The 25936-nt window shown below is 40.9% G+C and overlaps 1 protein-coding gene across 1 annotated transcript; it reads left to right on the top strand.

Annotated features, from left to right (window-relative positions):
• Nucleotides 1-1936: 1936 nt before the first annotated feature.
• Nucleotides 1937-13324, top strand: LOC117547279 (stonustoxin subunit beta-like). The gene is made up of 4 exons (XM_034217886.1): nucleotides 1937-2048; nucleotides 4681-4780; nucleotides 10496-11953; nucleotides 12049-13324. The coding sequence occupies exons 2-4, from the start codon at nucleotides 4690-4692 to the stop codon at nucleotides 12609-12611; spliced, it is 2112 nt and encodes a 703-aa protein (XP_034073777.1). The 5' UTR covers nucleotides 1937-2048; nucleotides 4681-4689; the 3' UTR covers nucleotides 12612-13324.
• The last annotated feature ends 12612 nt before the right edge of the window (nucleotides 13325-25936 follow it).

Below are 25936 nucleotides of genomic sequence, written 5' to 3'. Positions count from 1 at the left end.
TGGGTCAGAGTTATAAAGGAAGGAATTCAGAGCACCAGAATAAGGGTTAAACAATAATCTGTTTTTAATGATAAACAACAATACAATACACTTTAAAGGGGACGCCACTTGCTCTGGTCCGCTTGCCGGGAGATCCCATCATCTGGACCAGGGCCGTTTCTAGCTTTTTGGGGGCCCTATGCAAGATGCTGTTTTGGGGCCCCTAGTTTTTACAGTTTTTACACACTCACACACACCATGTATACATCACTTCAGGGGACATTACATTGACTTGGCTTTTAAACAATCAAAAATGTGAACACTTTTAACTGTATTAAGGTATGATGATATTTCATCTGTTTGCATGTTTGTTTGTTCCTCTCTATTGTTGTACTGATGTTGTCTGCTGTACTCTATTTAATTATGTTTTTATTTCCTAGTCTTGTGGTCATTTAACATCTTGCCAAGGATAACAGTTGAAAATTAGCCTGCTGGCTAATACTGGCTCATTTACAGCAATGTGAATTAATGTGCACTGTCCTTTAAATAAATAAACAAACAAACTTACATGCATTTCCTGGAGACTGATCCTAACCTTAACCATAACCAACACATGCCTAACCCTTAACCTTAACCTTACCCTTAAGTCTTCACCCTAAAATTAATGATTCCCCTTATGGGGACCTCCAATTTGTCCCCACACGTGACTATGTAAACAGAGTAGCACCCATTATACTATTATCACTGTCAAGATCTGTCTTTATTGTATTTTGTCTTGTCTTTTTCTGTCTTTTGTTTCATGTTTTATTTGAAAGGTCTTCACCTCCTGACTTGCTTGTTTCTGTCTGTTGTGTTTTGTCTTGTCTAGATCTGTCTTTGGTTTTCTGTCTGCATTGTGTTTTGTCTTTAGATCTGTCTGTGGTTCCCTGTCGTTAGTTTCCCTGGTGTGTCTGATTACCCGATTGTGTGCACCTGGTGTCCCTGTGTTTTCTCCTCCCTCCTCACCTGTGTCTTGTTTGTGTGATTAGTCTTGTGTGTATTTAAGTTCTGGTTTTTCTGTCTTTGTCGGTTCGTCTTGTGTTTTGACTTGGTCTTCGGTGAGTGTTCTGTTCTGTCCTTGTGAATAGTTTAGTCTTGAAATAAAGGAGTTATTTTTGACACTTTAATCTGCATTTGGGTCCTGCTTCCTACACACACCGTAACAGTTACACTTTAAGAGGAAAACAGTCTAATTTCACAAAAACCAAGCAATTGAAACTTACAACAAATTATATTAAAAAGGTAAACAATAAGGCTCCTCTACGTCAATAAATGCAAGAGATGCAGCATTTTCTCAACAATGTGACAGCCCAACAATGATTTGGACTTTATTGATCCCCACACACACAAGCCACAGCTTTGCTATCATTGCAGTTTAGTTGTGTTTATATCCTACATTTGATTTTTAAGCGTATAATGCTTCACCAAACACAGGAGGGGGCTTGGCTCTCTACAAATAAAGACGGCTCACTTGAATTCTCCCCAAATATATTGAGGCTGAACCTGAACTTTCAGCTTGGGGGGCCCCTAGTGTCCGCAGGGGCCCTATGCATCTGCATAGTCCGCCTATAGGAAGAAACGGCCCTGCACAGAATGTCCTAACTAACCATACATGCATTTCCACAAGAGGAAACATATTTCTTCTTATTTTTATTATTATCATAATAATGATACATTTAATAAATAGAGAACATTTTTATACAAATGGTGACACATTTAAAGAAAGCTCTTATTGGTACCAGTTACAGTAAACAACGTTGTGTCTTTAAAAGAGTACAGACTGAAGAACATGTGCATGCATCAAATGTGCGTTTCACATTATTTCTCATAAGGTTTATAGCCTGACTCCGGCCCGTTACAGGGAAAGGCTGTGTGAGGTCAGTAGGCGTGTCGTGGTGGAGCTCGGGGAGGAGAGTATCTGACAGTGACTGATAAGTCGCCTCACAACACCACATTGTATCAGACTTGAAGCATCTGCTGGAAGTCAGAAGACCCTCACACAACTCTGCTGATCTACACAACTTCACCAGGTGAGGACTAACAGACGAACATAGATTTATAATAACAACTTTACTTTTCTGTCTAAAACTACAGCTGCTGGATTAGTGTCTGCAGGGAAATACTGCATTAGTTGACAGTCAGATTCCAAGTGTTATTAACTCTCAAGTATGACAAGCCATTTGAGTATTTATTCCATATCCTTGATATCAGACGGCAGCTGCCTACACTAGTTGGCTCTTTGATTTCACTTGTTAGATATATGGTCAAACTAGTTTGTCACTCTGCTTTATTATTATAAAACATTACACTAGTCGCTCTTTTTCAGCAACTAGTGGCCCTTTTGTCCGACTAGTTACCACATAAGCCTTACTAGTGACGCCAGGAGCAGCACTAGCACCAAAGTCCCAACTTGTAAGCTTTTTGATGAACTAGTGACCCTCTGACCGTACTAGTGACGCTAAAAGTCTTACAAGTTAACTAATGCGCTGCAAAAGCTCTGACATGTTAACTAGTTACAAAAAAGAAGCATAATTAGTTAACTAGTGACATACATTTTTCTGTACTAGTTAACTAGTAGCACCCAGAATCACTCACTAGTATTTTTGTAATTATGATCATATGACTTCCTGTCTGCAGTCCTAAGTCAACTTTCTCATTTTAACAAAGTCTTCAATGTTCTGACCTAATTTAAGATACAGTCTGATAGCAGAGTAAACATAACTGTCTCTGATGTTTCGTTATTCCTCCGCTTAATATGATCATAATTACAAAAATACTTTTGTTTTATACTTTTGTAAATATGGTCATATGACTGTATTTTAAAACACAGTGTATTTAAGCTCTTAAAGAAAACTATTTGGGCTGGGTGGCGCTCCAGCTTAGGGCCAATAGGAGAGCTCGATGCATTATTTCCCTCCTCATTAGCATTATGTGCAACTTGTGTGACTAGTGCGCATTTTGGATCCACTAGTGTTACTAGTGAACATTTTAAGCCTGACTAGTTCACTAGTTGAATTTAAATGTATCTCACTAGTTAACTAGTAAAGGGCAAAGGGTTCACTAGTTAACGTGAAGACATTTTGAGCCCCACTAGTTAACTAGTAAGGTAAAAAGAGGCGTCAACTAGTTAACTAGTGAACCTTTTGCCTTTACTAGTTAACTAGTGAGTGATTCTGGATGCTACTAGTTAACTAGTACAGAAAAATGTATGCCACTAGTTAACAAGTTCTGCTTATTTTTTGTAACTAGTTAACATTTCAGAGCTTTTGCAGCGCATTAGTTAACTTGTAAGACTTTTAGTGTCACTACTACGGTCAGCGGTAGAGATTAAACTGTCAGCCAAACTCTTTTGAGAGCCAGGCAATGAGCAGCCATGCTCCTTTATTGACCACAGTCCACTGACATTCAAACTGAGTGAAACTATAAAAAAAGAAGTTACAAGGCACTTAATGATCTCATACATGCAAGTGTAACATACACAGATTAACACATAGGACCGCTAAGTGTAAACAAGGTAAATATAGCTAATGCTAGCTGTGCAATAAGCATGTATACAGGCTAGGATGGCTAATGCTAGCGTGTATGCTAATTCTAGCGTGTATGCTAATTCTAGCGTGTGGCTAATTTATTCCAGCAAATTACTCTGACCTACTAATTGACCTAACAGAAATGATTGAGTCTATGTAAGTTTACTGCTTGGCTCAGATCCACCAACGTCAGCAAGATCTCACCTCTATTAACTCCTGAAGAACCAGGTTCAATTAACTGCTGTTTCAATTCAGACGACCCGCTAAATCTGTGATAACGGAATAACATTAAAAAACCCACACCTATCCTCATGAATTTGGAGGAAGATTCCTCACAGCTGTCGGGCCTAATCTTCACAAACACATCAAATATCAAATCATTCCACTAATTTCACAAATAAATTCACTCAGCATTCAACCAAGACATTTTAGAGATATTTACCAAGTCTGAGAGAACCTTATCGAGAGCAAAAACCCAGCTCTCCGGGGAGAGAGCTTTACTGGGAGAGAGTATACCAGGGGAACCCCCTCCCCCCCCTCTCTCTCTCTCGTTTGCTCCCTCTCCGCCAGTGTCTTTATGTTCAACAACAGGATATAAAAACCTAAAAACACCTCCTCCATACCCATATTTGTGGAAGCTGGGCATGGCCTCTGATGTACTGGACTGGACATGACCAGACATATTATATGGCTATGGCATAAGACACACCTTCCCATGTTTGTGTAAAAAGGACATGACCCCTACTCTGCAGGGCTTGCAAAATATTATTCTCGGCTATGACATAACCACCTTTTTGGGGCCTCAGTGTATTTCTCCTTAAGTCAGGAGCCCCCTTCCCTGTGTACTGCTGTGAGGGAAGAGGGAAGAAACTGTCTCTCCCTTATCAGTGAAACCCATAAACCATTATAGGCCTTACACTCTCAATTTAACAACCCACTTGTTTTAATTATTCAACCTAATATGAAGATCCCAACACAAATGAAATCAAAGAGCCAATTAGTGTAGGCAGCTGCCGTCTGATATCAAGGATATGGGATAAATACTCAAATTGCTTGTCATATTCAACTCAAAACTCCTACTCCTTAACAGACGTTTAAATCAGTTTCTGAAGTCTGTGTTGTTTCTTCTCAACAGGTTGGAGAAATGGCCTCAGATCACATGACCGTTGCTGCTCTGGGACGACCTTTCACCCTAGGGATGCTCTATGATGCCCGGAAAGATGAACTGGTCCCAGGTAAGACTTCACATTGTCACAAAACTTTCATCATAGTCACCGTACAACAGGCATCCTCAAAGTCCGGACTCCGATCCGGACCGAACCACAACTGTCTCTGGACTCTGAGCAAATTATACTTTTCATATGTATTAGCTGTATTATCTGTGTTTTCTGCGAGACATCGCCACAACGCAACGAGTCAAAATGATCCGCTATGTCCATAGACTGCAAACAGCGCTCTGCATGTCCTGCTCCACTGTCTGTGTGTGTCTGTCAACGCATTGGTCCAATCACATTCCAACCCAGTCTCACGGCATTTCGTGTTCACCAACACGATTTTTAATCTATTGATTCGTGTTCACCAACATGATTTGCCACTTTTTTTCCTGTTGCACAGCACGATTTTAAAAGCAATGTATTTCTACTGCCTGCAGCATGTCTTTTTCTCCGTTCGGGTCGTGGGAGACCGGAAGCTGTGTGGTTCATAAAAACATGTTCTTACTTAATATCAAGCCACAATTATTGCTTTTATTTTAAATCGTATAATTTCGGACTTTTATTGCCATCTGTGAGGAAAATAAATGGGGCTCAGAGCCTCAGAATACGGAAATCTGTATTTTTTTATATTTTGTCGTGGTTTCGTTCCATTTCACACAGCTGTTTGACGCTCTGCGTAACCTTACGGGGACTGTAGTCCTAAACGATAGCTGGGGATTATGGGTAGTGTAGTGTCTTCGGCCATCCTAAACTCAGAAATGTTGACAATCGCAATGACCCTCGAATTGTCCCTTATAGGCCTAAGTCTGTTTCCGGTTATTTTTATTTTGAAATTCAGTTCCTGACGGACGCCAAAAAAGCCCGAGATTATGGAATTAAACCAATAAATAAAAGCAAGGATAATTGTGTGTTATTGGTGAGTAAATAACATTGTGTTATTTTGAAAAGAATAACAAATTAGAAGGAAAAAAAGATTTAAAAAATACAGATTTCAGTATTCTGAGGCTCTGAGCCGTTTATTTTCCTCACAGACGGCAACAAAAGTCCGAAATTATACGATTTCAAATAAAAGCAATAACTGTGGCTTGATATTGAGTAAGAACATGTTTTTATGAACCACACAGATTCCGGTCTCCCTCGACCCGACCGGAGAAAAAGACGTGCTGCAGGCAGTAGAAATACATTGCTTTTAAAATCGTGCTGTGCAACAAGAAAAAAAAGGGGCAAATCGTGTTGGTGAACACGAATCAATAGATTAAAAATCGTGTTGGTGAACATGAAATGCCGTGAGACTGGGTTGCACATTCAGCATCCCGTCAGCGTTTTTTCCCCGCAAACAATCTGCGAATCAGAGGCACAGTAGGGTGGGTCTTCGCGGAATGCGGGTGGGAAAAATGTGTGTCTCGTCTCTTTCAACCTGTCTGAGTCAGAGCGAGAGTTTAAAAAAAAAAAATTCAGAGCGAGAGTTAACAGCTCATCTAGTTCCATCTGTACTGTAGCTAGTAGCCTAGTTTCACCTACCGGGGTGGCAACTTGACACCCTAAAAATAGACCTTGCCACCCCAGCTGCCACCCCAGTTGGCAGCTTTGTTTTGAAAAAAAGTTGTGGCTCATCGGACATTTATGAGAGAAAGTCTCTAATGTCCGAGTGCAAGTGAATGCAGCACAAGATGCACGTCATGTAACCCCTCCCCCGGTCCTTGCGCGAGCGTGGACATATGATTGGCGGCGATTTCATTTGAACGGGACGGCGCAAAACGAGAAGCATTCGGACCCAAGCACTGAAGGAATGAGGTATTTGCGGTCTACAATGACAGAGAAGAGCCTGTCAGTTTGGCTGTACTCAGCATTGAATCAAAACGCACTAAAGCTGTTGATCTTAATACGTTTGTGAGGCGTTTTGCTGAACAAAATGGTAATCGCCGCATTCAGCTGTAATAGACATGTCAACTTGATGCTCTGCTCACGGATGAGCATACACAACTATTAAGATGATGACCTTACGTCAGAGTTCCCGTTAGAATATTTTTTCGCCGGTCAACATGTCCGTTTAAGTTGAAATCTTCCGGACAAAATGAGAAAAGTGCCGGTCAAAGGTCTTCTTTGTTATTTATTGTGCTTTAAAACAAATTGATATGATTCGATATTAAACAAACTAATCATAGCAGATTAACTACATTACTCAAAAGTGTACAGTAATTTAATAACACGGGAATAATAAACGGAGCGCTCTCCCTCTCCTGACAGCCCGTCAGTATCATGCAGCTCCCGGATCAGTAATGAGTGACCCGACAGTAAAACTAAACTTATCTATAACTAGTTACGGTAGTTTGAGAAGTCATTAAAATAGCTACGTGTGATATTCTAACCTGAAGTGCGTGTTTTGTCCGCTCACCGCTGCATGTGATCATGCAGAGCTGCGTGTCGACTCGTCAGCAGCAGCTGATCTCTCTCTCCCGTCAGATTAGACTTCACTCTCATTTATCTCCATATCGATCAGATCCAACTAGTTCTAGCTAATGATATGACTACCTGCTTATTAAAAGACACCTAAACAATAAGTGTCGCTATGCAACTGGGTGAGACCACAAAGTATAGCGCAGCATTATGCATTTGTTTACATGCCCACCGGAACCCCGAGGCATTACCAACAGATCAACGCACAATCAACCCATCCAGGACATCTCTTTCTCCACATTAAGTGTTAGACATTATAATGGACTATTCTTGTCTGTCACATACTCGTTTGTCTGTCACATAAGTGGCGCAAGTTGCGCAACTGATGCGGTATAGCGCTAAACGGAAATTATTTTGAACGGATACTTTGACCGGAGAGATTTAGATTTGCCGGTCTTCAGCATATTTTACCGGTCGTAGTCCGGTAATTACCGGCTAACGGGAACTCTGCCTTACGTGTATAAATATATTGTTTTCTTTGAGGGGGTCTGCCCCCAAAAAACAGTTTTAAGTCCTGAGAAAGTCAAATAAGACGGTGTGTAAAACGACACTGCCCAGCCAAACAAAAGTAACCACTTTGATTGTACTAGGCCAGTAGGTAAGGACTTTCCACTGGATAATAACGGAGTATAAAAGAATGCATGACTGAAGTGATGGAGACCATGTTGAAGGCAAACAAAAAAAGGAAATAACAGGTCAAATCAAGCAAATCCCCCTCTCAGATTCCACAGCAACCAGAAGAACATAAATACTGGCTGGTGATTTGAGTCATCAGCTTTGTGATGGAATAAAAAATGCACAGTGCATTTCCTTAGCTGTGGTGGTGAGTCCACTGACACCACTGACAATGCTCAGTTGCTGGTGTTTGTGAGTTGTTATGATGAGGCAAAGGGGGAGTTTGTTGAAGATGTGTTGGGCCTGAAGAACCTCAGTGGACACACAAGGGGGAATACATTTATAAAGCAATAATGGGAATGCTGAATGAAAGAGGGTGCAGCTGCCTTTATTCATAACTGTGCAGCTCTTACACTGCGACTCTGAGGGGTCAAGCACAGACACAATAACAATGAAAACTGCTGCATACAGATTATTTTTGTTTTTGCAACCTCGTGTTAAGAATCTTGTTGCAATTGTTTAAAAGTTTGAATGACCGTGATAAACGGACCTTTGTCTTATTGAAATATTTATTTTTGACCTTTAAGATTTGTATTTGAGTACCCCTGCCGTAAACAACAATTCACCAGGCCTAACATTACTTTGTAAGTTATCTTTTGATTGTCATGGTAAATTGAATGTGTTATGAGAGTTGTTTCTTTGTCTCTTTGTCGAGCATCTGTGTATATCGGGATATATTTTCACTTCTTCTGTCCGTTGATTGAAGTTTCTATGCATTTTAATCTTAATTATGTGCCTTTAACTGTTGCCTGCCCAATAATGGTTTCTGGCTAAGTCTAGTACAAAAGAGGATAAGGGCAAAATGGGAACCGTTTTAAACATCGGACCAAATGTGATTTTTTTTTGTTTTACTGAGAATAAAGTCAGAATTCTGAGAAGAAAAATCTAATTTCTGATATTAAACTCAGAATTCAGAATTTAAAGAATGCTAGTGACACGGATGCGGGACACATGTGAATTTTTTTTTGGACCCGACCAAAACTTTATATTTTTGGGGTTTCTGAGAGTAAGGTCAGAATCCTGAGAAAAAGTATAAATTCAAATTTTAAAATCTGAATTCTGAGAAAAAAGACAGTATTGGATGACAAACTTAGAATTTTGAGATCTCCCAACAATGGTAATGTTTAGGTGGATTAAGGAACTTCCCCTGGATTCTATTGGCTCTAACGGTTACAAAGAGGTGTCAATCACCCAAATCGACCAATGGGTTCCATACAGTAGATACGGCAAATGTACCCAGAGGTGTTTTATTTTTTCTAAACCTCTCTAAAAAGGTCAAATCTCACTTGTTTTGCATCAATCTTGATACAGGGTACTTATTATATGTTATAGTTTGGATTCCTAAAGCTTTTTGTCTACTATCCCATCATTCAAGGGTGGTTTTCACTATAAGTTAGACCCTCCAGAAAAACGCGGGCTAAAATCCTTGATTATGCGATTAAACATGCAGGGTTTTATGTGATTTTATGCGGTGAATATGCGGGAAGTTGCAAAATATGCGGAATATTTTTTTGGAAATATTGGGCTGACTTATTTATTCTCTCTCACACACAACCTGCCACTAACGTTAAACCCCTTTATTATTCAATTCAACACATTCAATGTTTATTTATTGTAAAAGCAATTGGGCTATTTTAATCACACACACACACACACACACACACACACACACACACACACACACACACACTTCTCCGCCTCATTCTGTTTTCATTTGTTCGTTATCTGACCAGCTTCAATCTTGTAGGCTTCTCACCTCGTTTCTTGTAGCCCTCAAAGGGTTTTGGAGGTCGATGCCTCGGTGAACGTGAGTTGTTTGGCTTTCTTGTCCGCAGCAGCAGAAAGCATGTTCGAATGTTTGAATGAATCAAAGTGGGTCGTCACCGTCGATGTTCTCTTATGCTCCAACTTGCACAGGGTGCAGAATAGTTTCCCCCCACTTTCGTGCAAGACATCGGGGAACTGCTTTGCCCGGTCTTTAGCAGAAATGTTTGTGCGGCCTTTTGATAAATATGCGCCATTTTGCTGATTATGCGGTAAATTCTGCGATCGCAGAATCGCGTTTTTCTGGAGGGTCTAAAGTAATGGGTTTTTAGACAAAAACTATAATTTACATTTTTTTACCAATCTGAATTTACTTTAAAATAAAAACATCCATATTGACTCTGACACTTTTACAGCCAACTCACAGCTGTATCATTGCTTTTAGAAAAAAGATTATTAATGTAACCCTTTTAGAAGGGAAGATATGGCCATTTGTTCTGGGAATGTCGTTTTCGAGCCTGAAACCTGAAAAACAGGCTCAGGGCTTAACAGGTTAATATATGCATGGTCCATTGCCCCTTCCCCACACACACGTTAGGTCCTGCTCTGAATCTGAATCACAGACACACACACACACACATACACACACACACACACACACATACACACACACACACACACACACACACACACACACACACACACACACTTTTCTTATGGAAACTCCTGGCAGGATATGAAGCTGCAAAACTTTGAAGTGATAAGTGTTATGTGAATTTATATAAACAAAAGTTTTGCCCTGAACTGATCCAAAAACTGTTTGCTTGCCAATTTGTTCAGGTCTCAGATTGTGGAATGAAGAAACTCTAAACGTAAAAACAACTGAAACCCCTCAGCAGAGCAGTTATTTTGAAATGTCTGCATCTGACTCCATCGAATCCAAGTCCACCATGATGGACATTGATGCTTCTCTGAAGGCCAGTTTCATGAGTGGACTGATAGAAGTTGGAGGATCTGCCAAATATCTGAATGATGAGAAGAAATTCAAGAATCAGAGCAGAGTGACGTTTCAGTACAAAGCTACCACCAACTTCAAACAGTTGTCAGTGACTCAACTCAAAGCGATGAGCCCCCAACAAACAGATCTCATCAAGAATGGCTTGGCGACTCATGTAGTCACAGGCATCCTGTATGGGGCAAATGCCTTCTTCGTGTTTGACAGTGAGAAGTTAGAAGACAGACAAGTCCAGGACATCCAGGGCAGCATGCAAGCTGTGATAAAGAAGATGTCTTCTTTAAATATTGAGGGAAATGTTGAACTCAAGCTGACTGATGAAGAGAAAACCCTGACTGAGAAATTCTCCTGCAAATTCTACGGAGACTTCATTCTTGAAAGCAACCCAGCAACATTTCAAGATGCAATGCATACCTATGTAGAACTTCCACATCTACTGGGAACAAATGGAGAGAAAGATGTGCCAGTGAAGGTCTGGCTGATGCCACTGAAACTGTTTGAACCTGCAGCTACTGGGGTGAGGACATATATCAGCATTGAGTTAGTGAGGAAGGCGCAGGAAGCTCTGGAGGAGTTAAGGGAGGCAAAAATGAGATGCAACGATTCTCTGGAAGACAAAGTGGTAGAGAGTTTCCCCGTGCTTCACGAAGAGTTGAGCACTTTCCTCAAACTGTGTGGTTATTATAAAACCAACATCCAGCAAGCCATAGCAGAGAAACTTCCCTCCATCCGTGAAGGAAAGGAAGATGAGAGCTCACTGGAAAAAGTCTTTGAAGAAGGACCAGAGTCACCCTTCAACCATGAAAAACTAACCAAGTGGCTGGATCACAAAGAGAGAGAACTCAACATCATCAAGTCCTTTGTCGACACCATGGAGGGAGTAAAGATCGTCCTGAACCAGAACGAGCTGGACAGAGAGGTCCTTGCTTCAGGTGTAGATGATGTTCTGTGCTTTGTTTTCACCTCCATGCTAAAGGGTGATATCTACCTTGATGAGATGGCTGACTTCTTGAAATCACCCAAGTTAGGAAGTACCCATGAAGAGGAGTGGTACTACTCCGATGAAGTTCTGAACACAATGAGAGAAAAAGCCACATTTCTCCAGGGTGCTTCCAAAGGGCTGAAGAACAACAGCAAATTCCGTTTCCTCATAACGACCAAAACCAATCCCAAATACAAAGGAGCAAGCATCTACCACTACAAGAAAGGCCAGCTGGTCACTGAAGACTTTCAAAAGCCTTCTTCTGTGGAGACCATCAAAGACAAGAGAGATCTGATCTGGTGTAAGTCAGGCTTTTTTAAGTCAAATATATGAGTTCTCCAGCAGTTTGACCATCAAAGTTACTGATAAGATACTTTGTTATGTTTTTTCTATCAGATGCCTGTGATCTCCACCTGGACCCAAACACTGCCAACAACCTTCTCACTCTGTCTGACGGAAACAAAAAGGCAACACATGGAGCATCGCAGAATGTTCCTCCTCATCCAGAGAGGTTCGGAAAATGGCAACAGGTGTTGTGCAAAGAGGAGTTATCTGGGTGCCATTACTGGGAGGTCGAGTGGAGCACCAGTGGTGACAGGGAGTCTGTTTATGCTGCTGTTTCATACAAGGGAGCTGACAGACATAGCTCAGATGTGAGCGGGTTCGGCTATAATTCAGAATCCTGGTGCTTCGGAAAAAATGTGGGAGAATCACAACACTCTCTTGAGGCATTCCATGCCAACAAGATGGTGTGGAAAGTACCTTATGCCTCTGATGGCTTCAGTAGATTTGGGGTGTATCTGGACTGGCCTGCTGGCACTTTGTCCTTCTACAGAGTCTCCTCTAACACACTGACTCACCTGTACACCTTTCACACCACATTCACTGAGCCTCTTCTCCCAGGCCTCTGCGTTGATAGAAATTCCAGCTATGCCTACCTGTGTCCAGTTGAATTGTAAATTATCTGGATTTTTTCAGCGCCTTTCCAGTCTTTACGACCCATCAAAGCGCTTTTACATTGGCAGCCATTCACACACATTCATAGAGGCAGAGGCTGTCACACACCTGCTCATAGCCTAACGTTCACACACATCTACACACATCCCAATTTAACTTAAACCTGCTACTCAAAATAAAAAATGCATTCAAAGAGGGACAGGGAAATGTTTCATTATTGCTTTCAACAATTTAGCTTATATAATGAAGTACTCTGGGGAGTGGTCTTCACTGTACTCTGGTTAGAGTTCCCATTCATTAACATTGTGTGCAGTTATTGTCTGGTGTGAAGCGGGTACACCTGTTGAACACCTGAGAGGTCAACATGTCCCAACTCCTCCCACTAAGGCAATGATGAAGAACTCTTAGCTTCTTGGTCGCTCTAAAGTTTGAAATGGCAACTTAACATCCCATTCTAACTTTAACGTGCTCCACAGAATCAAACATTCATTCAAACCCAGAGCGACCAGAACAAACGAGGATATTAAAAAGTGACTTGTTTTCAGTGAATGTTGATTTCATCATCTTCTCAAACTGTTTAAAGTCGATGCTTTACGAACAGTTGAACAATATTTCTTCATAGGAACTTTCTATCGTAGTAACATATACTCAAGCATTATATATCCGGCAATCGCTCTGTCAAAACTGATGTTGAAATACAATATAAACATAATGGGGAACAATAGTTGCTTATTCTGTTGAATTGATGCTCATTATTTTAGGACTTAAGGTTCTTCAAGAGCCGATTGCTTTTGCTTTGGCTTTTTTTTTAAATCAGTATTTTAAAGCAAGTTACACTGAACAAAAATATAAACGCAACACTTTTGTTTTTGCTCCCATTTTTCATGAGATGAACTCAAAGATCTAAAACATTTTCTATAAACACAAAATAACCATTTATCTCAAATATTGTTCACAAATCTGAAAAGATCTGTGATAGTGAGCACTTCTCCTTTGCCGAGATAATCCATCCCACCTCACAGGTGCGGCATATCAAGATGCTGATTAGACAGCATGATTATTGCACAGGTGTGCCTTAGGCTGGCCACAATAAAAGGCCACTCTGAAACGTGCAGTTTTGCTTTATTGGGGGGGTCTGGGGGGGTCTGAAAACCAGTCAGTATCTGGTGTGAGGGGTAGGGTTAGGGTTAGGGTGATGTTGTGAATCGAGTGGCCCATGGTGGTGGTGGGGTTATGTTATGGACGACGAACACAGGCCACTCGATAATCAATATTTTAAAGTGAGTTATATTTAGAGAACACAAGAGGAGTCTTTTCTCTCATGAAACCGGTGTGGGTGGGTTTCTCTGTTGAAGACAAGATTAGACATGCTTTATCAACATTAGAATGATGACATATGAAATCATAGTTTAAGTCAAAGACAAAGAATATCTGTTTTGTTAAATGTATCATTTTGATTATGTTGGGAATATCCTATCGCTTATTTCAGCATTTGTTTATTTCCTTCTTTGTGCAGAACTCACAGCTCATGAAGAAAATAAAATGCAGAACTTGTTTTGTTTGAGAGAATCACTGTTAACACCATGTAGTTGGAAATATTGCTGATGGTTATAAAGATGAAGCAACATCAGATTCCTGTAACACTTCAACATCTGGATATGTTCACTCTGTGCTTTAATAAAGAGACCTGACTTTACTCTGAGGGCCAGTTGTTGTTATTTATTGTATTCTGGAAGAAGTGTCTCATCCACTATATTCTGACTAACGCGGTCAAATCCATAGTTTTCTTGTTATTGACTTTATATCAATTGCATTCTGGTAAATTGTATATATTCATTGTAATCTGGTGAATGGTGGCTTACTTATTGTGTTCTGAGCATTACTGGTTAAACTGGTGAAAGTTACCTAAAGCATTGCATCTTGGTCGAGATGACCAGAATCATTTTCAGCTTTACTTTCTAACTGTTTATGTTAGAATAATATTCAAAAGACTCGTTGTAACCCTGACCCTAGTTGGTCAAACATATGGTCCACAACAAGGCGGCCATCTTGAATTTGGTCAGATGTTGGTGCTTTGTGCTGATGATCCATTACAGAGCACTTTACATTTCCACATGATATGCTCCAGGTTCTTCTGGTAATAACTGATCTTGAAGATGATTTAAAGGTCTCAGAAATGTATTGATTAGACATCATTCAAGAATGAAGCAGGCGATGCCATGTTAAGTATCAGCAATTCCTCTCTAACAGGAAGTGACATCATACGATCATGTGGAGGAGCTCTAGCATAAAGTGCTTTACCTTTGGGGTGGTGAATGAGCGACATTCTGAAATATAATTGTCACATAATGAGGTCAGAGTAATCAAGGAAGTACAACTCAGAAACCTACTTTCCATATTTGACATCGATACAGATCAAATGTTGAGCAGCTTGTTTCCCGACGTCGTGACGTTAAAAACAGAGATCCTTTTTGCAGCAACTCGTGCACGTGTGATGTTGTGCACGTTGCTGTTTCCCCATTACATAACACAAGCTGTGTTGACCTGATCCTGGCCTGTTGTCACTGTTCTAACTAGTCATATGTTAAGAAAGTGTTTTATATTATGTTGTAGTTTTAATTATGTTGTTTTGTGAAATCTAAATTAATATTAAACTCCCAAGGTTTTTGGAATACAACACTTTCCCCATAAATACACAAGTTGCTAAGAGGACTTTTTGGACTATAATGTTATTCTTGAAACGTTTTATACACTAATCTACGCATGTGACAGTGAATCATAAGTTCTGGGTATTTCATAATAGAGAACCGCAGTGACGCATCCAAAAACCCGTTAGTAAACTTCTTCCGGTTCCTTCGTCAAAAAGCAAAGCACTTTCTCCATTGGACTTTGGAAAATAGCTGGAAATAAGGTCTGTGGTTGAAACACATTGAAGAGACGGATCACGATTTGTTCAGCCGGATAATCTCCACATGTCTATCCTACTTTTATAATTTTCTAATCATAAATCTAGTCGCCAGAAGCAAAATGCTAACGTAATGCTATAAACGAACTACAAGCGAGAACAGCAGGGTCGCACGACTTCAACGTCACACCTACTTAAGATCGTTTCAACTGACTTTCGCGCGTGTGCATATTTTAACAAAGCTTTTCATTTGAGCCACACTGAATTTCACTAGAAGTCATGGCTGTGTCAATTACCAGTCTGATAGAGGAGAGAACCACTACAAGTCAGGACACGTACAGCAGTGCAGCCTAGATGAAGGCTTACCGGTGTTGTCAGGGCTAGCATGAGGGACAAGGTTTATAGTGTCGGTGAGTAGTGATAGCAAGAGTATCGTTAACCTAGAGTTAATTTATTCACATTAGTGACATTAATTCCCATCAACAAATCCATTTTATGTGTCACATGAAATCTTTATTACAAATATTACACACCAGAAAACACAGAAATGAAAATAAATATACAGTAGGCTATAAACAATGAAAGGGATAATTGGGAAGGCATTACAAATGAAAATATATTTTAAATAACAAGACACTGGTACTTGCTTACCATGCTGCGAATGGATCTGGCCCTTCGTACATCCAGGACATGGTTAAACCGTACACCCCAGCACGTGCACTACGCTCTGCATCAGCCAAACGACTCGCTGCACCCTCGCTGCGAGGGGGACCCAAGTTCCCATCGGCGAAAACACGTGGGTTTGCTATCCTGGCTCCAGGATGGTGGAATGAGCTCCCCATTGACATCAGGACGGCAGATAGCTTGCACATCTTCCGGCGCAGACTGAAAACTCATCTCTTTCGACTCCACTTCGAGCGATAGATTTATTAACAAAGCACTTATATACTAATAAAGGACTGGCTTATCTAAAGCCAGTTGAGTAGCACTTGAAATGTTTGGCTCTATGAAACCTGATGTACTTTATGATTCTGTTTTCTTCAAGGTTGTGTCTTCCTGGTCGAATGCACTTATTGTAAGTCGCTTTGGATAAAAGCGTCAGCTAAATGCAATGTAATGTAATGTAAAAATAAAACAATCCCACCACCACAGGTATCTACAGGAGAAGAGGGAATTCTCTCCACAAAATGTGAATGCCCACGTGGAGAATGGAAATGCAGTCATGCGGCTGCATTAGCCATCTTTGCCATCCACAATTTCAGCTGCACTGACACCCCCTGTCAGTGGAAGTAGTAGTAGTAGTAGTAGTAGTAGTAGTAGTAGTAGTAGTAGTAGTAGTAGTGGTGGTGGTGGTGGTGGTAGTAGTAGTGGTGGTGGTAGTAGTGGTGGTGGTAGTAGTAGTAGTAGTAGTAGTAGTAGTAGTAGTAGTAGTAGTAGTAGTAGTAGTAGTAGTAGTAGTAGTAGTAGTAGTAGTGGTAGTAGTAGTAGTAGTAGTGGTAGTGGTGGTGGTGGTAGTAGTGGTAGTAGTAGTAGAACCTTTATTTATCCAGGAAAATCAATTAAGAACAAATTCTTATTTACAATGATGACCTGACAGGAGGCAAAGGCTTCCTGAGGGGATGGGGTTTGGGAGGAAAATAAATAAAAAGACAGACTCCGGGCACGACAGAACCCAGGAGACAACACAAACACATAGAGCAAAGATGAAAACAATATTGCTGTAGTTCAATCAGTCATTAAAATCAGCATCAGGCAAAGCAGCTACATGTGTGTACCAGGGTGTCAATAATAGTGACATTGAAGGTGCAGGGGGAGACAAAGGTTTTCATTTTCAACGTTTTTTGAATGAAATTCCAGCTATCAGCTGCTGCAAACTGAAAGGCGGAGCGGCCAAAGGATGCATGGGCTTTGGGGATCTTTAACAGGATGCTTGTAGCTGACCGGGTGTTGTGCGTCGGGGGTGTGCGGAGTTGCAGTAATTGTGTGAGGTAGAAGGGGGTGAGGCCTAGGAGTGTTTTGTAAATAAACATCAGCCAGTGGATGTTGCATCTGGTCTCAAGAGAGGGCCAGTTAGCCAGAGAGTACAGGTCACAGTGGTGTGTCCTGTAGGGGGCGTTGGTGGCGAAGTGGATGGCGGAGTGATACAGAACGTCTAAATGATCGAGAGCTCCTTTACACGCCGAGCGGTAGATGGTATCGTCGTAGTCGAACAGAGGAAGGACAGTCATCTGGACCAGAGAGAGTTTAGCAGATGAAGTGAATGAGGAGCGATTCCTATATAGAAAGCTGAGTCTAGCTTTAACCTTGGTCTGAATTTCGGAGAGATGTTCTGAGAATGACAGATTACTGTCAATCCAAAATCCAAGGTATTTATAAGATTGAACTATTTCGAGGTCCCGGCCATCGGCGGTCACAATAGTGCCAATTTGGGAGGCACCACTGCGGCCAAACCACATGATCTTGGTTTTAGTGGTGTTCAGGACCAGGCCAAGGGCAGAGAGATGTGACTGGACTCTCTGAAAACTGTCCTGAAGAGTTTTCAGGACAGTATCTGGGGATGGGCCAGCAGTGTACAGAATCGTGTCATCAGCATATAGGTGGATAGAGGAGTTGCCCACTGATTTCTCCATGTCATTTATATATATTGAGAATAGGATGGGTGCTAGAATAGAGCCTTGTGGTACTCCCTTAGAGATGGATAGGGGCTGTGTCATCAGATTTTCAGATTTGACACACTGGGTGCGCATGGACAGGTAGTTTTCAAACCAGGCTATCGATTGGTTAGTGACACCAATGCATCTAAGCTTTCCCAGAAGCAGTTGGTGATCTACAGTGTCGAAGGCTTTGGCAAGATCGATGAAAATGGCAGCACAGTATTGTCTGGAGTCAAGGGCATTGCTGATATCATTTAGGACTTTGAGAGTCGCCGTCTCACACCCATGTCCTGCACGGAACCCAGACTGCATGTCAGATAGTATGTTGTAAGTCTTCAGAAACCATGTTAGCTGTTTGCAAACTAACTTTTCGAACACTTTCGCTATACAGGGTAGAATGGATATTGGACGATAGCAGTTGGGGTCAGCATGGTTTCCCCCTTTAAACAAAGGTTGCACTAAGGCTGCCTTCCAGGCAGAAGGTAGCACTGCTGTCTGTATGGACAGATTACAAAGGTGGGAGATAGCTTCTGCAATAATCGGGGCTGCAACTTTAAAAAAGAAGGGGTCTAGCCCATCGAGACCTGCAGGTTTGTTGGGGTCAAGTGTGCTAAGGACCTCCAGCACATCGTTCTCACTAACTTCCTGTAGGCAGAAGCTGTGACATGGGGCTGCGCTAGAGGGGCTGGGTGGCGGAGTGTTGGTGCGGGGCTTAGGAGGCGCTATAGAGCCAAATAGGTTCCCACATTTAACAAAGTGCTGGTTAAAGAGCTCTGCTATGCGTTCATTACCGGTGACTACTGTGTCCTCAATAACGAGGGAGTTAGGGAGATGAGAGGATGGGGGTTTATTCTCCATCTCTTTCACTGTTTTCCAGAATGTCCTTGGATTGGATCCACAGAGGTTGAATTGATTATGGAAGTAATCAACCTTGGCTTTGCGGATAGCCTGTATAGATTTATTTCTAATTTTCCTGAATGATAGGCAATCGTCGTGGGATTTTGAGTGACGAAGCCACAGGCAGCTAAACGTACACATTCAGTGGAGGAGCTATTAACTCCAACCTATAACTAATTCAACCCGCTGACAAGAGAGCCCACCTCCGAAGATCGTGACTGGCTGAGGGACAGACTCGGGGGCAGGTTCTCAGGAATTTCTTGGCTTCTCTCCCCCGAGCCAGAAGAGGAACACTACAGCTTGGAAACACTTACTGTTCCTGAAATTCTCAAATCTGTTGGGCATCAAGGACCTGAGGCAATTGTGGCAAGCATGGCATTGTCTGAGGAGCAAAAGAGGGCAATTCAGGTGGCTACCACTGGTCAGCGAACCAACCCAAACTGGCATTTGTTCAGGAAAGGAAGGTTGACTGCCAGCAACTTTGGAGCTGTCCTGAGGTCAAAGCGTGTGACTGCTTCCCTTAGTGCCAGGTGCTAGGGCAACAACAGGCCCTTGATGGTGCTTTGTCTGTACAGTGGGGGACTATGAATGAATGTGAGGGCGTCAGTGCATTCACCACTGCAACCCAGGTGCAGGTCCATGAGTCAGGTTTGTGGCTCTCCCAATCAGGAGTGTTGGGGGCATCTCCAGATGGTCTGGTAGGGTCTTCCGCTGTGCTGGAGGTAAAGTGTCCCTACAGAGCCAGGGAAATGACAATTAGTGAAGCATTGCAAATCAAGGGCTTCTGTGTCAGTAAGGAGGGAGAAACATTCAGCCTGCGTGAGGAACATCCTTACTGGCACCAAGTGCAAGGTCAGCTTCACCTCACTGCAAGAAAGAAGAAGAAATACAAAAATTGTGAATCGTTTTTAATTTACATTTACTCGTCGTTGCAATGTTGTGGTTGTTAGAGTGTTAGGTTTCCTGTCAGCTCGTCTGTTGGGAAGATATCAAATATTAGTTTCATGGAAGTCACACCGTCACATATAAGAGCATTAAGACATACTGTACATAGGCTAAAACAAAACATCTAAAGATATAACCTTGCACTTTGTCTCGTGAACATTTTCACTATTTTGACATTTTTATAGATGAAAATTGAACTAAAGAAATAAATGGTAGATTAATCCATATTGAAAATAGGTGTCAGCTGCTACACTAATTATAATAGTTATATTTCTTAATTCATTAAGATAAGATATTACTGTATTGATCCCAATTTGGGAAATGTTTGTGTTGCAGCAGCATAACAAGAAAAACAAAATCTAAATTATTATATATATAAAAGTATGTGAGGGATGGAATATTAAATTGAATATAAATGTAAAATGTACATGTGATTTTACATCCAAGAGAAGCTATGGAGCAGAGAGTTCTCTGCCAGCCAGAGGTGATTTGTTATTAGTTCAATATGTCAAACTGATTTCCCTGACTACAATCTTTAGTTACATGGTGAAACGTTATGCTGCTTGTACTAATTAGACTTATCATATAAGCCACACAGGTTTGAATAGGATTTATTCATAATCTTTACTTATGTTGCGGTCTTTTCAGCAGCGCCATCTCTAAAACGGCGATACAGTCACTACCCATCATTTACATTTCACCGTGACATGGACAAAAATGTAACGTCAGCTTACCTCATGGCACGAATCCAGACTCTCCTTTGGAAAACATTGGCCGGGAAACGATAGAACGAGCACGTTTAATGCGAAGACCTGTGGCTGCAACCCGGAGCAAAGCAACAAACCATTGCATAGTAGCGCTAGCTTTAGCTAACGTTAGCTAACGAAACGAACTGCCGAGTAAAATTGGAAAACACTGGTAATTAATTATTCTATAATTTGTAAAACTACGGTGTTAAAAACGACCATTTCAAAAATACAGATTCTAATGGTCAGATATAGATATACAGATACTAAAGATATAATAGGCAGGTATTTGCTTTCAAGCAGAACACGGGGGAAAACAAACTTAGCGGGAGTGTTTACGTGTTAGGCGTAATGACGTACAACGGCCTCGACAATTTCTGTAGTCCTATTCAGCCACTCGGTAACAACCATCGTTTTTCAGACACGTAAACTCTTCAAAAATCACCAGTGGGGTCACTGCTGATGTATTTAATGTCGTAGAACAAAACGTGATTTATCTCTTAAATTTGTGTCAACCACAGACCTTATTTCGAGCTATTTTCCAAAACCCTATGGAGAAAATGCATTGCTTTTTGATGAAGGAACCGGAAGTGCTAAAAATGCTAACTTACTTCCAGATTTTACGACGCGTCACTAGGGTTGCCAACTTCCAGAAATGGAAAAACGGGACACATGCATGTGTCCCACGCGTGCGTGCGCGCGAAGATTTTCGGGTTTCTGGCGGATTTAGTTACTTTTTTTTGTTACTTTATTTCGGTTTTAGGGTTAGGTTAGGGTTATGTTATTAAATTATTTTGGGGGAGCCAGCCCCTAGGGTTCGAAAATGTTTTTGGGGGTCAAACCCCCCAAAACCCTCAAAATGCATAGAAAACTATGCATACCTATAACACAATACAAACACAATGGTCTTACACCTGCATTAGGCTACTACATCACATTGTACATCAGCATGTTCAAATCGGATAGGTGGGCACTAGGGACATCTGGGCACCTCGATGTACAATTGGCTATTTTGTCCAAAATGTTAAAAACTAAAATATTTGAAAAATGGTATTAAGTAATGCAAAGTATACATGTGAACATGCACGGTACATCATTATTAGACTTAATGTTATCCTTCAACCAACCATTGTTGCTCGCTTGTGCAGTTCTGTGCCAGCATGCTGTTTCAGGTCGTTTTCTCCACCGTGACCTATTGAAAACTCCCTCCGACACAAGGTGCAGAAGACCCGAGACAGATCTCCACTCACGGGCTTTACCCAACTGTATTTTTCTTCCCACTGTATGTTGTAAGACACAAGTCTTTTCTTTTTAGAAGGGCCAGGGCCCAGAACCACATCCTCTCTCTCTTCTCCTCTTTCATTATCACCTCCACCGGCAGCGCTCATTTTTCCGCACAACTGAACAGGCTGACATGCCACACACAAACAATGATGCCGCGCCCGCGAAAATCTCACACACACACACACACGTGCGAGCATTGTGCCTGCCCTGTCAACTGAGCGGTCCTAGCGCCCTTCCCATACAGCACACAAACACACAGGCACGCAGCCAGACACACTGCATTGCGTGCAAACAGATTCTTTTTTATTTTGTTTCCCTTTACCGGGAATCCGGGACAAACAATGACCCGTACGGGACACGCCCCTTTTGGCTCAAATACGGGACGTCCCGGCTAATACGGGACGGTTGGCAACCCTACGCGTCACTGCGGTTCTCTATTCAAGCTCGGGAGGGTGTGTGTTAGTGTATGTGTGGCGTGAGCGAGTGAGATAAAGTGTGCGCACCGGTTACGTGTATTGTTGTTGTTAGCATCTGGTGCTAGCTAGCTGCGCTAACGTATATAAGGAGCTTTTTCAACAACAAGGTGGAGGAGAGTCCTCTCCTGTCAGACTGAGAGACTGATAACCTCAGCTCAGGTGAGGTAAAGGACTCTCTGAGTGTTTAGATAGTTAACTTAGTCTGAGTTATCTCAGTGGGTCTCAAACGGTTTGGTCACCATTTATGTAAACACATATTTCCATTTGAGGGCGGAGTGATTAGTAAAATATGCATGAATAATACCAAAAAAAACGTTAACTAGGTGAAAAAAGGTAAGATAAACTATTAAAACATGTTGAGAGCTAAAACTAGTCTTTGCTTCTGCCTCAAAGAGGAGCAGGGGGGAGAGCGGGGAGACAGGAGAGGCTGGTTCACAACTATAAATGAACCAAAAACAAATAAATAAACAAGTTTCAATGTTTTTTCATATTGGATATGGTATGTTATTGGTTATGGCCATGTTCTTATGATTTTATGATTATTTAAATGTATACAGTTATGTTTCATGTGGGTGTAGTCTCTTTATTTAATGCTTAACTATTGGTAGCATCTATAGGTCACCTTCTTCACCTGCAGAGTCTTTTAACCATATAATTGACACTATCAACTCCATTTCCTGCGGAAATGAAATAATCTTGCTTGGTGATTTCAACAAACATTGGTTGGATAAATCATCTGATGGAGAGACAAAACTTTTCAGTAGTCTAAATGTTAAACAGCTAATTAATGAGCCAACTCGTATCACTCCTAGAACCCAATCTCTGCTTGACTGGATACTGGTGTCACACCCTGACAGAATCTTAAAATCTGGTGTCATGTCGGATTGCTTCAGCGATCATTCAATTGTTTATTGCGTATGGAAAATCAAATTAATTAAACTACCTCCAAAACTAGTCAAAATCAGACAATATAAAAAATGGAATGTTGATTTATTTATTAATGATGTTGTTGCCCTTAATTGGGACAGATTTCAATGAATACCTTTTGTACAAGATGCTTGGGATTTTCTGCATAAAGAGCTCACTGATGTCATGAACAAACATTCACCTGTGAGAACGGTTAAGGTCAAAGGTCAACATCTCCCTTGGATCAATTCTGAACTCATCAGTCTCTTTAGGGAAAGGGATAAAGCATGGTCGATATATCGTCATTCAAGGACTATAGCTGATTGGGAAGTATACAGGCATCTCCGAAATCTGAGTAAAACCAAAACCCGAAATGCTAAATCAAACTACTATAAAGAATCTCTCACATCGGACTTTAAGAATCCCAAGCAATTTTGGACTAAAATTAAATCTATTTTAAATAAATCAGGTAAATATTCTATTAATAAAATAAGAACTGCTGATACAATAATTCATGACCCATTATCCATTGCCCAAATATTTAATCAGCATTTGGCTAATGTATGTTCCACACTACTATCTGACTCCTATTTGACGACTGGTATTTCTAATAGTAACTCATACTGCAACAGTTATTTTTCTTTTAAGAAGATTCCACCACACGGAGTTCATAATGCTATCACAGAATTAAAAGTGGATGGCAGTGCAGGACTCGATGGTATAGAAAACAGGTTCATAAAATTGGCATCCCATATTCTCGTGTACCCACTTGCTGATTTGTTCAACCTGTCTTTGTCCACCTGTGAGTTGCCGACTATTTGGAAATGTGCACGCATCACTCCACTGCATAAAGGTGGTGATTTACTTGATACAAATAATGATAGACCAATCTCTATGATCTGCTCTATTTCCAAAGTTTTGGAGAAAATAATTTATAATCAACTGTCACATTATCTCAATACTTATAATATTTGATCTCCGGTTCAATCTAGTTTCAGGCCTAATCACTCATCACAACAACTGCCCTACTTACATTTACGAATGACTTGTACTCTGCTGCAGATGATGGTGAACTCACAGGTGCCATTTTTATTGACTTGACAAAAGCCTTTGATTTCGTTGATCGATATCTGCTCTTGGATAAACTTCACGGCATTGGCCTTTCTAATAATACAGTGTTATGGTTTAACTCGTACCTTCACAGTAGAAAGCAATGTGTGGTTGTTAATGGAAAACAGTCTGACCTGTTGATCCAACAAAAGGGTGTACCCCAAGGATCAACTCTGGGCCCACTTCTGTTCTCTGTTTACATAAATGATTTATCTTCTTGTCTCATTAATTGTTGTACTCACCTTTATGCTGATGACACTGTCATATATACATCCAAATCAGATTTTTCACAAATTCAGATCTCTCTTCAATCAGATTTTAATATCTTACAGGACTGGCTATCACACAATAAACTACTGCTTAACAAAACAAAATCTTATACCATGGTCTTTGGTACCAGGCAGAAGCTCAGATCCAAACCTAATGTAGTAATAACATGTAAGGATGGCACTTCTCTGCATAAAGTTGATAGCTTTAAATATCTTGGTGTATGGCTAGACTCTGAACTTTCATTTAAACTACAGATAAAGCATGTAATACAAAAAGTCAATTACGGAATCTGTGTTTTACACCGCTCTCGCAATTGTTTTACGCTCAGTGTCCGAAAGAGAATTGATTCTCAACTTATTCTTCAGATTATGGACTATTGTGATGTTGTCTACCAAAATGCACATAAATCAGATCTTGCTCCACTCAACATAGCCTACAACAGACTATGCAGATTTGTTCTTGGTTGTCCTTTTCGTACACATCACTGCACAATGTATAACCAACGTAAATGGCCTTCTTTAAATGTAAGAAGACACACGCATTGGCTTCAGCTGATATTTAAATGCATTTATCTTAACTATCCCCCTTATTTAAAGCAGTATTTTGTACCCTACTCACCAAATCATCAAGTTAGACATTCTGTTCAGATTTATTTCTCTGTCCTCTCTGCAAAAAAATGGATTGGCAGAAGAGCGTTCATGTTCAAAGCCCCAACTGACTGGAATACTTTACCTGCTGCTATTAGATCTCTGTCATCATTGGGTTTATTTAAACATGCATTGTTATCTCACTTTCAGCTGGTCTGCACTTGTTATAACTGATATTGATGAAACTGATTTGCTTGACTGTCTCAAATTGTAATGATTGTATGCATTGCTTGAATTTCACTTAAAAGACTGTATGTGGTTTGTCTTGTGTGTCATGTTTTGCATTTTGTCTTTTTGTTTATGTCTGTAAGTTGTTGCTATTGTCGGGACCCCCTTGAAAACGAGATGGTGCATCTCAAGGGGTTTATCCCAATCAATAAAAATGTCTATATATTATTTCCCCCTCAAAATGCACCAGATTGATGCATTTAAGTCCAATATTTAAAACAAATCTTACTGGGGAGAATGCCCCCGGACCCCCCTATAG

The sequence above is a fragment of the Gymnodraco acuticeps genome, unplaced genomic scaffold (genome assembly GCF_902827175.1).
Source record: "Gymnodraco acuticeps unplaced genomic scaffold, fGymAcu1.1, whole genome shotgun sequence".
Taxonomy (NCBI): Eukaryota; Metazoa; Chordata; class Actinopteri; order Perciformes; family Bathydraconidae; genus Gymnodraco; species Gymnodraco acuticeps.
Note: the sequence above shows the minus strand (reverse complement) of the source record. Positions and strands in the feature narration are given on the sequence as shown.

Coding starts and splice junctions, on each gene's coding strand:
- LOC117547279 (XM_034217886.1), top strand. CDS start 4,690: ATGGCCTCAGATCACATGACCGTTGCTGCTCTGGGACGACCTTTCACC. Junction 4,781..10,495: donor GAAAGATGAACTGGTCCCAG/GTAAGACTTCAC, acceptor CAATTTGTTCAG/GTCTCAGATTGTGGAATGAA. Junction 11,954..12,048: donor CAAGAGAGATCTGATCTGGT/GTAAGTCAGGCT, acceptor TTTTTCTATCAG/ATGCCTGTGATCTCCACCTG.